At 51.7% G+C, this 13381-nt stretch overlaps 3 protein-coding genes across 3 annotated transcripts; 2 read left to right on the top strand and 1 right to left on the bottom strand.

Moving 5' to 3' along the window:
• Positions 1–1082: 1082 nt before the first annotated feature.
• On the top strand, positions 1083–1916 carry AFUA_2G09510 (uncharacterized protein; the record flags this gene model as incomplete). Its single annotated transcript, XM_750192.1, has 1 exon — positions 1083–1916. The coding sequence occupies one exon, from the start codon at positions 1083–1085 to the stop codon at positions 1914–1916; it is 834 nt and encodes a 277-aa protein (XP_755285.1).
• Positions 1917–3936: 2020 nt separating this feature from the next.
• Positions 3937–5420, top strand: AFUA_2G09500 (universal stress protein; the record flags this gene model as incomplete). The annotated part of the gene is made up of 3 exons (XM_750191.1): positions 3937–4193; positions 4267–4657; positions 4707–5420. The coding sequence occupies 3 exons, from the start codon at positions 3937–3939 to the stop codon at positions 5418–5420; spliced, it is 1362 nt and encodes a 453-aa protein (XP_755284.1).
• Positions 5421–6807: 1387 nt separating this feature from the next.
• AFUA_2G09490 (putative eukaryotic translation initiation factor subunit eIF-4F) lies at positions 6808–11681 on the bottom strand (the record flags this gene model as incomplete). Its single annotated transcript, XM_750190.1, has 5 exons — positions 6808–6946; positions 7006–7385; positions 7454–7537; positions 7595–10906; positions 11019–11681. 5 exons carry the CDS (start codon positions 11679–11681, stop codon positions 6808–6810), a joined length of 4578 nt encoding a protein of 1525 aa, XP_755283.1.
• Between the last annotated feature and the right edge of the window lie 1700 nt (positions 11682–13381).

Raw genomic sequence — 13381 nt, 5'->3', positions numbered from 1 at the left:
ATTTCAAATCTAATGTTCTTAACAAGCTCGATACCCTGGAATCCTGGAACCTTCCAGCGTTCTTCCGTCATGTGTACAGAGTATATATGTATAAGAAACATTGTTTGTTGATTTGCAATCACAGTGTTCATAAGGGCGGAAAGATTGGTCATCCGAGCCCCATCCGCAGGGCTGGATCGGCACTTCTGGTCAGGAATTTCCTAAAGGAGTTAAGCTTGGCGATTTTAACGAAGTGAGTCATTGTAACTCATTGGCTGTCAGAAGGAAGCGGTGAGCCTGCAGCGTTCGCGACTACCTGCCTGACTAATTTTTCATGGTTGTTCCTTGGATCGCCATTGATCGGTTGATCGCCAGGGCTGAATCAGGCGCTTTTTCTTTTTCATTTTTCAGGTTTTCTCAGGTGGACCCAGTTATCCCGTTGTGCCCGAGCCATGGATGTCAGGCTCGCTTTCTCTCCGGCGTCCGATCGCCGTTCGGACTTAGACGGGATCACGGCAACCAGAGGTAGAAAAACATCACTAAGAGAAATAAAAAGAATATATGAATAATGGAGAGAGGAGTAATAAGAAAAAAAATTTCAGCCTAGTGAACAACAAAGTGGATATATCTGAAATTCATATCTAGCCCATCTTGCCCTGTTGAAACCTGTCTCATCGGATCATCTTCCACTATTCTCACAACCTACAATCATCCAGCCATCAATACCTACAGCCTCACTTTCTGCCTTGGAAAGGATACATTACCACCTGTAACTGTTCCACACTCGGTCCAACAGACAACCAGTGGATGTCACATCGCAAATCGGACGAACACATCTGCGCCAATTCTTTGATTCAGTGTACGAATCGATCTGGGGAACAGAAAAGATAAGGGGACTATTGAATCGCCCCTACATTTTCCCTGGCTTGGCTGCTTGCATATCGGTTGACTCACCGCTCTGTGGTACACTTGATTGTATTGGAAGTGGGCCCTGACCGCCGGAGCCTGTAGTGCAGTGTTTGAGTCACCACAGCGGACGAGTCAATTTTCTGATCGATCTTTGGTTGAGCTCATAAGCACATCAACACCCCGAATCTGGAATCATGGTTGTCAATTCCTCCACAACTGGCTCTCCCTCTTCTTCCTCTTCACCTTCCCTCTCAACTACCTTCTCCTCCACATACTTCAAGACAATCACCCAGCGACGTCAACAGAAGAAAATGAGCATTACACAAACATACTACCTTGCTCACACCGCCCGGAAGAAGCTTACCCGAGAAGCTTCACGGGCGGACCACGATCTCCGTCTCCTGGTTGGTCATGCCAACCTGCTTGATTCATTGATGTTGGATCTCGCCGATGCCGAACAGGAACAGGAACGGTGGTTCAACCAGACTGTCAACGGAGCTAGCAAGTCCTCTCAAAGCTCACAACCTCGACACATCCAATGGGCCGACACTGTGATTGAAGAACCCGAGGAAGACTGGGACCCTGAAGATGCCTCCGACCTTGACTCGGACAGTGATGACTCGGACTTTGACGGTGAAGAAGACTACGAGGAGGAACAAACATTCGCCACGATCCAGTTGCCTGCCCGGCAACGGGCACCATCGCCCGTGGCTGTCATCACCGAGAAGGAGGTGGACGAGGACTACGATTCGGATTCAGACTCGGATTTTGAATACGACGATATCGAAGATCTGGATGAGCTCACATTGACTCGCTCACCATCACGACAAACCCCTCCCGAGCTCTCCTCGGACTCTGACGAGGACTCCGAGGATGATGCAACGCCTCCCTCGCCGCCGCAACCCACGCTGGCCGGTTTTCCAGAGAAGCAGCCTCAATCGGCCGAGCTTCCACTTTCCGACCCTGAATATGGGACTGGGTATTACGTTACTGGACAGGAGCAGAGCACATTCATCGAGGCGTATTGATTACGTCTTGTTTCGATTGATTGTTTCTCCACCAGTGTATATTTTTGTGATACCCTTTTGTCTGATAATTTGGGCATTCATTTTCAGCGGTTTGCATACGCTAAGCAGGAAAGGCACGGCGTTTTTCTGGGACTGATTTCAGCTATCGACCTGATGCATTTATGGGCGTCTAGATTTTTGTTAGTGTGTCCGCTGTTTGGGCACTATTGATGATTCTCTACTCTTACGAAGGCATGAATGGAGCCCCTATTGTCGGGCATGCATGATGGGATGGCCTTGGGTATATGGCCAGGATTATAAGATTATGATGGTATATAGATCAAAAAATGAAGAAATGCCTGAAATTATCATCTTCCCGCTTTTTGTCTTTCCAGTAGCACAGTCTTCAACTGGATAATTGTCTCAATTTTCAGACACTCTATGTAGTCTTTGTTAGCATTAGGCTCCTGACTTGTTAATATGATCCTTTAACGGCAGACTATTTGCTGATCAGTAATTTACGTTCCTTCGGGCATACTCCGTAGACAGAAAATTCTTCAGTTCGGACGCAAAGTGTCTACTCCATAAGGGCAATTTCTGGAGCTCCTTGTAGATCAGGTACCGTTGCTGGCCTTCGTCCAGCATCCGCATGTGAATGTCGATCTTCAATAGTCACCGCTGGCGCTGCCGCTCTAAGCCACTAATGACTACAAGAGGGGTACAACACCTACTCCGTCGTCAATACCTAGACAATCCACACACTTTGCACGGATATCTTCTTGATAGAACTTGGAAGAGCTTTCTAGATGTTGCTATGTCCGTAAGACGCCAGATCCATTTTACTTCTTATTATCACCACCATCGAAAGAGAATGGGTCATCGCTCTTCAGGCTACTGGTGGGGGGTGGATCGGATAGTACCTACATGGTACTCCGTGGTACGGATATGACTCTTCACGTCAACTCAACTCTAGACTAGTCCATCAACGGAGTTAGGACTCCGGGAAATTTTCTCTTGGGTATCACTTCTGAATTCAAAGATGAATTTATTTCCGATAATCCCGAATTTTCCCCTTGAAACACTGGAATTCCGCAAGTTTGCTAGTATTTCCTCTATTTGGTGTAGTCTACTACGTACAGTCGGACTCAAGTCTAGTTTCCGTGAGTCATGTAGAGGCAGCTGACAGCTTCATTTGACCCCTCATTTGCGAGGGGAAAGCTGCCTTGATGTCGATGAGTTAAGTGCCGAGTAGCCGTCCTGCAGTTGAAGGCTGAAGAGGGGCTGCCATTGGAGTTATGCAGGCCGGACAGGATGGGGGTTGTGTCTTGAATCAACAAGAGGGTTAAGTGCTGCGACTTTGGACAGTCTGTGCTCAACTCCATTGACCATACAAGAGCCAGTCCTGGCATAGAGGTGCATATCGCAATAGCTTCAGATCCAGTCTGTGATACTCCGTAGCAGTATTACTCTTTGTTAGGGGCCCAAACTCACTCACCGCCTCTATCTGCCCCTCTTGGGCATCTACTGTTCTCACCTTCCTCTCTGCATCCGGAAGTCAAGAGCTCACTTTCCTCTTCATTCGTTCTCATAGCCAGCCAACTTCATTCCTTTGCTGAATTCCTTTCACCAGTTGAATCGCTGCGACCGTCTTCGAGCTCTGTTCAAACTACACAAACCCCGTCTGCCTGGGGTCCTCCCACAACACCCGTTCTGAACCATGATCGGCATTTTCTGCATCACACCACTGGCAGACGAACTTCAGAAGCTTCATGGAAGCTGAGCTGCTAGACCATTTAGATTGAGCCCTCCGTCAGCACTTATCTCTAACAAAATTGTCTGTATACTGAGTAAAACTCGTTTTGGTCGAAGTCTACAATTCTTTCATTCACCTCATTTGGAGAATTACCCTCTCCGCATCTGCATTCCAGAGCCGGGACCAGACACTCTCTCACGTGCGCTTTGGATCGCACCACTCTCTCTTCTTCTGTCTCCACGAAGGACAAACTACCGGTGTATTCAGCATATTCCATATACCGACTAAATGCAGTCCTCCACCTCCCCACGAAATTCGTCCGACGACACTCGACGTGAGTCCTCCTCGCCACGGCCCATCTCCCCTGCAGGTGATAGCCCGCGGCGCAAGTCCATCCAGTTTAATATCGATCGAGTCGAAAGCTCTCAGTCCCCTGTCCGTCGGTCTTCAAGCGTCAGAGACCAGAGACGATCGCAAATCGAGGTGCCGGAGAGGGATCAGAAAAGTGGCTCTGTTAGTCGAGGCCTTTCTCCGCCTCCGCCGCAGTACGTCCCGAGCTTCTGTTGCACTTGCGCTACTGTTTTGACCCTGCTAACGAGCTGAAAATTGTTTGCTTAGAACCTACGAGCGCGGTGTGTCCTTTGATACATTTGATAATCCCGACGCGGCAGACTTCTCGTTGACTTTGAACTATAAACATAAAGGCTACCAGTGTACTCGTCGAAGTAGGACTTTTCTCTGTGGCACTGATCAGAATGATTACTCGGATTTTGCCCTGGAGTGGCTGATCGATGAGTTGGTCGACGATGGCGATGAGATTGTCTGTCTGCGAGCCGTTGAAAAGGACTCGGGCCTCGCGAGCGATGCGGAAATCGAGGCTGGAAAGTACAGGGAGGAAGCCGAGAGGCTGTTCGAGCAGGTCATACAGAAGAACAGCCAGGACGAAAAGGCCATCAGCTTGGTTTTGGAATTGGCGGTTGGTAGGGTTCAGGACATTATCCAGCGAATGGTACATCTCCGGACGAGAATTTGGATTGAAGTATGCTAACACTTCAAAGATCAGGATCTACGAACCTGCGCTGTTGATCGTGGGAACGCGCGGCCGGAAACTCGGAGGCGTGCAAGGCTTGCTGCCAGGCTCTGTCTCCAAGTATTGCTTGCAGCAGTCGCCGATTCCCGTCATTGTCGTCCGCCCCACCACCAAGCGAGAAAAGAAAAAGAAAAAGCGGCAAGCAGATCCTACAAGGCGCAGTTACAATCAGATCCTTGAACAGAGTTCGCGTCGGGGTAGCCGCATCTTTGATGCCAGTTCGAGCACCGAAAGCAACATCTCCAGACTACCCGACGAAGAGGCCGCGGTTGCAGCAGCTTTGGGTCTCCCTGCCTCTTATACCAATTCTCGGAGCTCACTTTCCATGTCGGAGAGAAGCAGCGTCAGTCAGGAGGAGCCAGTGCCGCCAAATTGGGGCTCTTTGAGCGTCACTGCCAAAAGTCGTCTTGCGGAGAGTGCAGAAACCACGGAAGATGAAGGCGCCTCGGATGATGATAATTCTGCTTCCCAGTCCGGTCAACACATCGAAGATGTGTCACCCAAGCACAAGGCTGCAGATGACAGTCAAGCTGTTTCCAAAGACGGTGACGTGGCGCCAGACAGTGGTACTCCGACCACAACTGGGACTCCACCACCTCTCGAATCCAGAAAGGTCAATATTCCAGTTATTGTCACTGAGGATATTTCGACCCATCAGAAAGATGAAGGCAAGGGTGGATGATTCCACAGCTGTGGATCAGTCATGCAGCCCATCCCATCCACCTACCCGCGTACATCGCTGCGGCCTTTCTATCCAATTAGACGTCCTGCAGGTGGCTCTGATCCGCCTATATCACCGGGACTGAATGCTTACCATTCACATTCCGCTTGTCCCTCAATCTGAGCAATTACGAATTAGATCACCATACCTGACGATGTCAGGATCGCTCCGTTCTTTATATGAAGCCTCGTCCCACATTTGGTGTGTGCTTGGTAAGGCTACCCAGTCGGAAAAGGGAAATAAACAGTTGCCAGTCTGATGCATCTCATAGCTAGACATACATGTATGAGTTAGATTCAGTTACAATGTGAATGGACTCAACCTAGACCAGATGGATTACTCAAGCCCTAACACTACAGAAAAAGGCACGCATCTCCAGCCAATTTCATTAAAGTATGGACAATACAATATCGAAGGAAGCAGTTTCAAATCCGCAGTACAAACATAACCATGTTTATCAGCCTAGCAAGTAGTCCCCGATGTTCCAGTCAAGTCCAGTAAGCCCAGACAATGATCGGACAAGGACAAACAGACGCATAATCAAGACCGTTTCATTAATGCGATCAGCGACAGCCATTGAAGAGTTATGTTATATTGAGACATAGGCATAGACATGAAGCTTGCAGCGTCGATATGATAGATAGATACCAAGACGGAGGAGGGGGGGGAAAGAAGGAAACTTTTCTAACGGCATTTTGTCTAGAATGAAAATGGCAGCGAAGCGGAGGTAGACAGACACACAGACAAACAAAGACGGCATACACCAAGCCAATGTAGATGCAAATGTGGCGTAAAAGCAAAGCAAGAGAGGAACGAGAAGAGCATGCACACATGTCAGTCAGCTACAGTATTCTCGCGTGACTGGGAGCAATAGAGAAGAAAGCAAGCAGAATCTTCAAAGATCTGACGGAGGCGTTCCAAATTTCATGTCTGCCAGAGGGCAGACCGTTTTGAGTCCTCTGGGTATTGAGAATGCGAGAAAAGACAAGAAAAAAAGGGGGATGCGAAGAGGAAGATCGAGATAGAAAAACCTCATGTGGACCCGACTCGCCATATGGGCCTTCCTCTCTGGTGAACTTCCCCCACCTCCATTACGGCTCGGAACTCATTGTACACAATAATGCATTGTCCCGTCGGCAACCACTATCCTACCCTTGTCGAATGTAAAGACAGAGTATCCGAGCGACCGATCGAGTCAAAATCATAGACGAGAAGATTAAGATGAAGGATGCTCAAAAGGGCATAGTTGGCATGGCATGACTAAGAAGAACGGGAGATAGAAAGGGGGAACAACATGATCTTTCCAGAAGAAACGAAAAATTTTTCATCATTATCATTGCCATAGAATCTATGATGCTTCCTCGCCGGTGGTCGATGGGGCCTTGGAAGGACGGCGCTCAACGGCAGGTTGAGACTTGGTTAGCAAAGGTGAGGTAGGGTTCGAGGGAGGTGAGGTGGCCATGTTGTCGTCCAAGCTAGCGAGAGCACTGCAGCCGAGGTTAGTCAAGACAGAAAAGGAGCAAAAGGTGTTTGCATTGAATCCTACCTGAACGCATTCATCGATGATGCGGCCTCCTTATCTTCCTTCTTTCCGGCAGTAGGGGTTCCGGATCGGCTGCTGGCTGCGCTATCGTCGCTGCCACGAACCAAGTTGCCTCCAGGGCCAAGGTTCTTGCGGCCGCTGCTGCTACGAGACCCAAGCATGCTAGATGGGCCAAAGGACATGGGCTGGTTGGTGTTGCGTGTCGTCCGCAGACGGCGGAGATCATCGCTTCCAACCTTGCTGGATGCGTAGTCGGGAGGAGGGGCCTGGTTTCCGTAACCAGAGAAGCTGCGAGCATCACCACGGCCCATTTGTGGACGGTTGCCACGGTTGGCTTGCTGCCGGAGACGCTCCATCTCGGCCTCTTGCTGAGCACGAGCGGCCTTGAGAATCAAAGATTAGCCGAATGTCAAAAGGGAACTCTGATTGAACATCATGAGCGATCACATACCTCCTCACGAATCTGCTGAATGGTCTTAGGACCCTTGTCAGCATCCTTTGATTGCCAGCGAGCATTGCGCAGATCAACAATATCCTGTAAATCGGTTAGATTGATCCCAAAGCTACACGTCCGAAAGGGAGATAAACTTACCATCAGCATGAACCTCAATCGGCTTGGTAAGCCTGGGATATCCATCATCATATTGATGCGAGCAAAGTAGGCATCCATGAAGGTGTGACCTCTCTCCGAAGCATCGAGGCTGGCACCGATGGTGCGCAGGAGACTAGTCAAACTCTCCACCTCTGCCTCCTCAGGCATACCCTCGTAGTCGACCAGCTTCTTCACGCACTCGTGCATGATACGCTCGGTCAACATGCCCAGCTTGTATAGTTCACCAATGAACTTGACGAGACCAAGACCACGACGCTTGGCGGCAGCAGCAGCATAGTACTCGTCTGACAGCATGGCGGCTTCTTCAGTCGTACCTTCCGGCTTGGGAGGCAAGTTGACCTTCCAACCACGCTCGAACTCTTCCTGGCATCGGTTGAGCAAGTACTTTCGGAACAGACTGCCACCAGTGACGACATTGCCGTTCTTGTCACGGATATTCTCGTCCTTGATCTCGGGGCTCATGCTCTCAAGCATACGCTTGCAGAATTTGGCATAGATTGATGCCCAGTGAGCTTCGTCGGTTGCCTTCTCGAAGGTAAGCTGGATAACCTGGCGCAGAGTACGTCCGTCGGATTCATCCTTGGACTGCGATACGATTTCCAGGATTTGACCGGAAATACGGTCGAAATTCTCAGGCGTCATCTTGTTGAGAGCAGCCTTGACCTTACGCTGCACCATATCCGGGGGAAGATGACCGCCCGGAGTGGGACCGGCGGCGGGCTGAACGATGCTACGAGGCTTCCAGCCCGTCGAGGAGATCTGGAGCGCCTTGACTTCCTTGCCGGCGGTAAGAGGCATGGCCTTGGCCATCTCCTCCTCCTTCTTGGCGGACTGCTTCTCGCGCTTGCTGCCGGTCCGTGTGTTGGAGCGGCTGCCACCACCACGGGGAGTTCCGGGTCCAATACCCATATTGGAGCCGGGACGGCTGATGGAAGGAGCTCCCATGCCCACAGGAGGACGGCCGAACTGGCCAAACGGCATAGCGGGACCGCGAGCATTAGAAGCAGCGAAGCGTTGCTCAGAGGTGGTTCTGGCCGCCGGCTGTCCGAAGGAGCCCATGACGAAAGGCTGAGCCACACCGCCGCGAGAAGGATTACGTGCTCCCATGGGCGTACGGGCGGACTGAGGACGCGATGTGTCGCTCTCACCCACGGTCTCACGAACACGGGCATCCCAATCAATGGACGGCTTCTCCTTGAAGACACTCTGGAACTGGAGCAAGAATTCCTTGTTGTAGTGGAACTTGCGGTCCGCAGGAGCGTTGGCATTGAGAGCCGGGTTAGGAGAAACGATAGAGGGCGGGTAGTTGATCTTGCTCAAGTCGTCGACGAAGCGGGCCGATTGAAGCGACTTCATGGCAGCGCTGGGCTGGGGAGGCTCGACTGCCTTGGTGGTCTCCAGCTTCAAAGCAGCAGGCTTCTCCCGCTTCTGGGCACTGGCGGGCTTGCCAGGAGGTCCCATGGAGATGTCGGAGACTGGAGTGGCGGTGCCGCTGTCGGCAGGCGTGCTGTCCTCTGTAGCAGCTAAGCCGCCCTTCTTGAGCGCCGCAAACAGCTCCTTGTTAGACGTCTCTGCGGCAGCCTCGCGCTTCCGCTGACGCTCCTCCTCGAGAGCTTCGGCCTCGGCCTCGGCTTGTTTCAAGTTCGCTTCGTAGGCCTCGCGCTCCTCCCTCTCTTTACGCTCCCTCTCCTCCTTTTCGGCCTGCTTCCTGGCGTAATATGCAGCTTCTGCGGCAGCTTCCTTGGCTTCGATCTCGGCCAGCTCGCGCTCGATGGCCTCGTAGTCGATCTCATCATCATCAGCAGCAGGGGTGGGTTCCTCCTTCTTGGGCTCTTCGGCAGCAGGCGTGGCCTCGTCTGCTTTGTCCTTCAGACTGAGCTCCTCCAGCTTTTCGCGTGCTGCCTCTTCATCGGCGGCCTTCTTCTTGGCAGCCTCCTCTTCTTCCTCCTGTTTCTTCTTCTGAGCAGCTGCCTGCTCCTCTTCCTCCTTCTTCTTGCGAGCCGCTTCCTCTTCTTCCTCTTGTTTCTTCTTCTGAGCGGCAGCCTCCTCTTCTTCCTTGCGACGTTGCTCTGCTTCGTCCTGTTCAATCTTCTGACGTACCGCCTCCCTCAACTCCTTCTTCTTCTCCTCGTCCGTCTTGGCCCTGGATTCGGTTCGGTTGTGATCAGCGCCACTGCCGGTGCGAGGGGGAGGTGTGGCGGTGGGGGTTGAGATCTTCACAGGAGATGGAGTCGCGCGCGCGGGGGAAGCCGGTGCTTTCTCGAAGGTCTTGACAACACCACTACCGGGGTCCTTGATGACAATGGGGCTCCGCTTGGTGGGAGGAATGACAAACTGAGGCTTAGGCGGCGCGGGGCTGTTGGAGGATCTGCTGGTCGTGTGAGTGTGGCTGGCAGCCGGGGCGCCTGCAGGAGGCTGGCCCTGGCCCAGGCTGGAGCCCGGACGGTCGTTCGACACCTGGGACGGCGTGCGCGACAGGGGAGCGGTCTGGGGAGGAGGCTGAACCGGGTACTGGTTTTGCATATAGGGCGCCTGCGGGTTATATGGCATGCCAGGCCGTGGCTGTGGCGAAGGGGGAGTCATGTACTGCATCTGTTGCATGCCATAGGCGGGATTGTAATAAGCGTAGTTCGGGTCATAGGGGTAAGCCTGAGGGTTTTTCATTAGCGTCAGATAATGTTCAAACTGACCGCTTTCCGGCGCGAGATTTGGAGGGGGGAGATGGAGAGGGGGAGGGGAGGTATGTGCAAGAGGGAGGCTTGAGGAGGAAGATGAAGAGAAACGACAGGATCCTTGTCGTCTCTTCGGAAATGGGCCACGACGGGGGGGTTTGTAAACGGAAGGATGGTGTCTCACTGTTTGCGGGGCCATATGTTGTCCGTAGGCGGCGTAGGGCTGAGGAGGCATCTGGGGATGAGCCATCGGGACCTGATTCATTTGAGGTGTAGCAGGATGCGCGGTCGCCAGAGCCGGGCTGCGCTGGTGTGGCGAGTTGGGGAAGGGCGCCAGAGGTCGTCCCTGGTTCGGAGCGTGGAACTGAGGGCCCATGTTGGGACCACCCCGGGGCTGGTTGGGAGACCGGAAGCTGGGACCAGGTGAGTAGGGCATCTGTCCTTGGTAACCGGACTGCGAATATCCACGGCCACGTCCACCCTGGTGAGGGTAACTGCCGCGTCCAGGACCACTTCCCATATGGCTGCTCATATCACTGTGTGTTGACTGGGAGGATTCGCGACGGAGATGGGTCGACTGAGAACCAGGACCAAGGGGAGCTTGAGAACCGGAGCGCATCTGCGACGAGAATAAAGTAAGCAAAAACTCTTTGCGTCACATTTTGCAGATACACCGCAGGGATGTGTCTCCTTTTGTTTTCAATCTGCGTCAAAAGAATGCCACGACTTACGTTCGCATCGCCCGCATCTCCAAAACTTCCAAAGTTGGGCACATTTCCCTGAGACTGGTAGGATGATGGTGGCGGCCGACCACCGCTCGAGGCAGGCTGCGGGATGGGCGAAGGGGAAGTCTGAGGAGACGTAACACGGGGGTTCATTGAGGGGGACACACCCAAGCCCGACTGAGGCTGGGTCGCCAGAACGGCCGGGTTTCCCATGTTGGGGGAGCTCTGCGAGTTGGCGAAACCGAACTGGAGGCTATTGGGACGACTGGCAGGGCCACCGTTGGGGATGAAGCCAGAGGTACCCGCCGAGGTAATGGTCACCGAGGGCTTTCTCGAATGGTCGCCTTGCGAGGCGGAGGCCGGGGCGCCATTGACGATGGTGACGCCGGGGGACTGGGAAGATTGTTGCATGGGTTTGCCGCTCACAGGAGATACTGAGGTCGACTTCCCATGTTGCGAAGAGCCACCCACGGTGACGGGAGCGGCGGTCGAGTCCGTCGCGGACTTTTTGGTGGCGCTGGCGTAGGACCTGGCGGCCGTCGAGTTAGGAGCAGGCAAGGGCGAGGTCTTCCCACTGAGCGACGGGGAAGGCGAGTGCGACGAAGCGGCCTGAGTCGAGGGGCTCTGTCCTTGAGGTTGAAGGCCTGACTTTTGAGGGATCGAGGTCATTAGACAGGTTAATGGGGAAGGAAGGGTTTTCCTAGAGGCGCTTTTTTTTTGTGTGTGTGTGCGGATTCGTGTGATGTCAAGTTGTGGGAAGCAGAATCGGAACGCGCTCCAGATTCCGCATTAAAAGAAGCAAGAATACTTCTAAAGGAATAACACTACTAAAGAAATAGCAGTAGTATTATTATTTTCTTTTAATTCTTTCTCAAACTCCCACACTGAACGGAGAGGTCGTCCGGTGGAAGGGGAAGGGAGATGGGGGAGGTAAAGGGTAGGTAGGTAGGTGAGAAAGGTGTGTCGTACACTGCCACCGGAAAAAAAAATAAGGCAGGACAAAGAAAAAAGAAAAAGAGAAAGACGTCGTTGGACTACGACGAGTTGGGATATGGGGTAAGGAGGAAGGGAAGAAAGAAAGGGAGAAGACCCAACTGCGATAAATCGGTATCTACCTTTCCAAGTCGCTAATAATAATACCTAATATTTCACTGGGTTACTCTTCCTGTTCGGGTGCTTTACTTCGCCTGTCTGTTTGCTGTCTATTTTTTCCCTCCCTTCAGTGCGGCGAGGAAAAAATTTTTGAAAGGCAAAAAAAAGGAAAAAAAAAAGGTGAAGCGCCTGGGCGGAACACAAACGAGCCTGACAATCTCCAGTAAAAATAATCACCACCTTCTTCAACTACGAACTTTTTGGTCTTTTAGTTCTACTTGATTACGTGGTATTTTTCTTCCCTGAAAATGATCAAAACCTCGCATCTCAAATGAGTGTTTGCTGGAGGAAACAAGGTAACGAAAAGAAGGAGCTGTTGCCCATGGTGGATTAAACCGACGGAACCCTCCCTAGGTTAAGTTTCTACTTTACCCTTTCGGGACGAGGTGAGGATGTCAGACCCATCGCTGACTGGTCGCTCCTTCGGGTTGCGGCGGCGAAAACAATCTACCTTAGGTACATGAAACGAAATACCTCCCCAGTTAAAGACATGGAAGTAAGCTGATGGTCTTCCAACATAAGTATGACCAGAAAGTATTTACAGAGTGCATTCTGTCCACTCTTCATCAGGCGCAGAGGCGTCGATACGACACATCAGCAAGTGACTCACCGCAAGACAAATGATGCCTGAGATTACCCTGTCGACTCTATGACAGGCCGAATTTCCATACTGTTCTTCCAGTCACAAAACAAGGCAAGTCAAGATGAGATCATGTAGTGGCTTGACGGTTGATACCTGAGGCATCTTCGCCACCACCATCCATCCTCCATACTCAACATTATGCATCTTGTGATGAAATAAACAGAAAGAGTGACTATGGACAAACTTAGAAAGAATACATAGCCTCTCTGCCCAACTAGCTCCACCTTTCACGGAGGCTACATAGGTAGACAATGGTATGGTCAGGTAGATGTATTAAATAATGCCATATCGCATGATGGTCACACCCGTACCGTACCTTCCTTGCATTCCGCATGTGCGATTGGCGTGGCGGATCATCTTCACCCCATGGGTTTCTAGAAATGTACTCGAATTGTTCTCTTGGTATTCTCCATTTCCAGTCCCAGGTACAGAACATGTCCTCAAGTTCTCTATCATAGTTGAGAAGTACGGAGCACCTGAGCACAGAACATAGAACATAAACTACGGAGTACCACCACATCTTTATTTATTTATCTGGTTTGTCCGGAAACCAGCCCCTCCTAGATCCACCCAA

The sequence above is a fragment of the Aspergillus fumigatus genome, chromosome 2 (genome assembly GCF_000002655.1).
Source record: "Aspergillus fumigatus Af293 chromosome 2, whole genome shotgun sequence".
Lineage (NCBI taxonomy): Eukaryota > Fungi > Ascomycota > Eurotiomycetes > Eurotiales > Aspergillaceae > Aspergillus > Aspergillus fumigatus.
The sequence above is the reverse complement of the archived record's forward strand: the minus strand, read 5'-3'. Positions and strand labels throughout refer to the sequence as shown.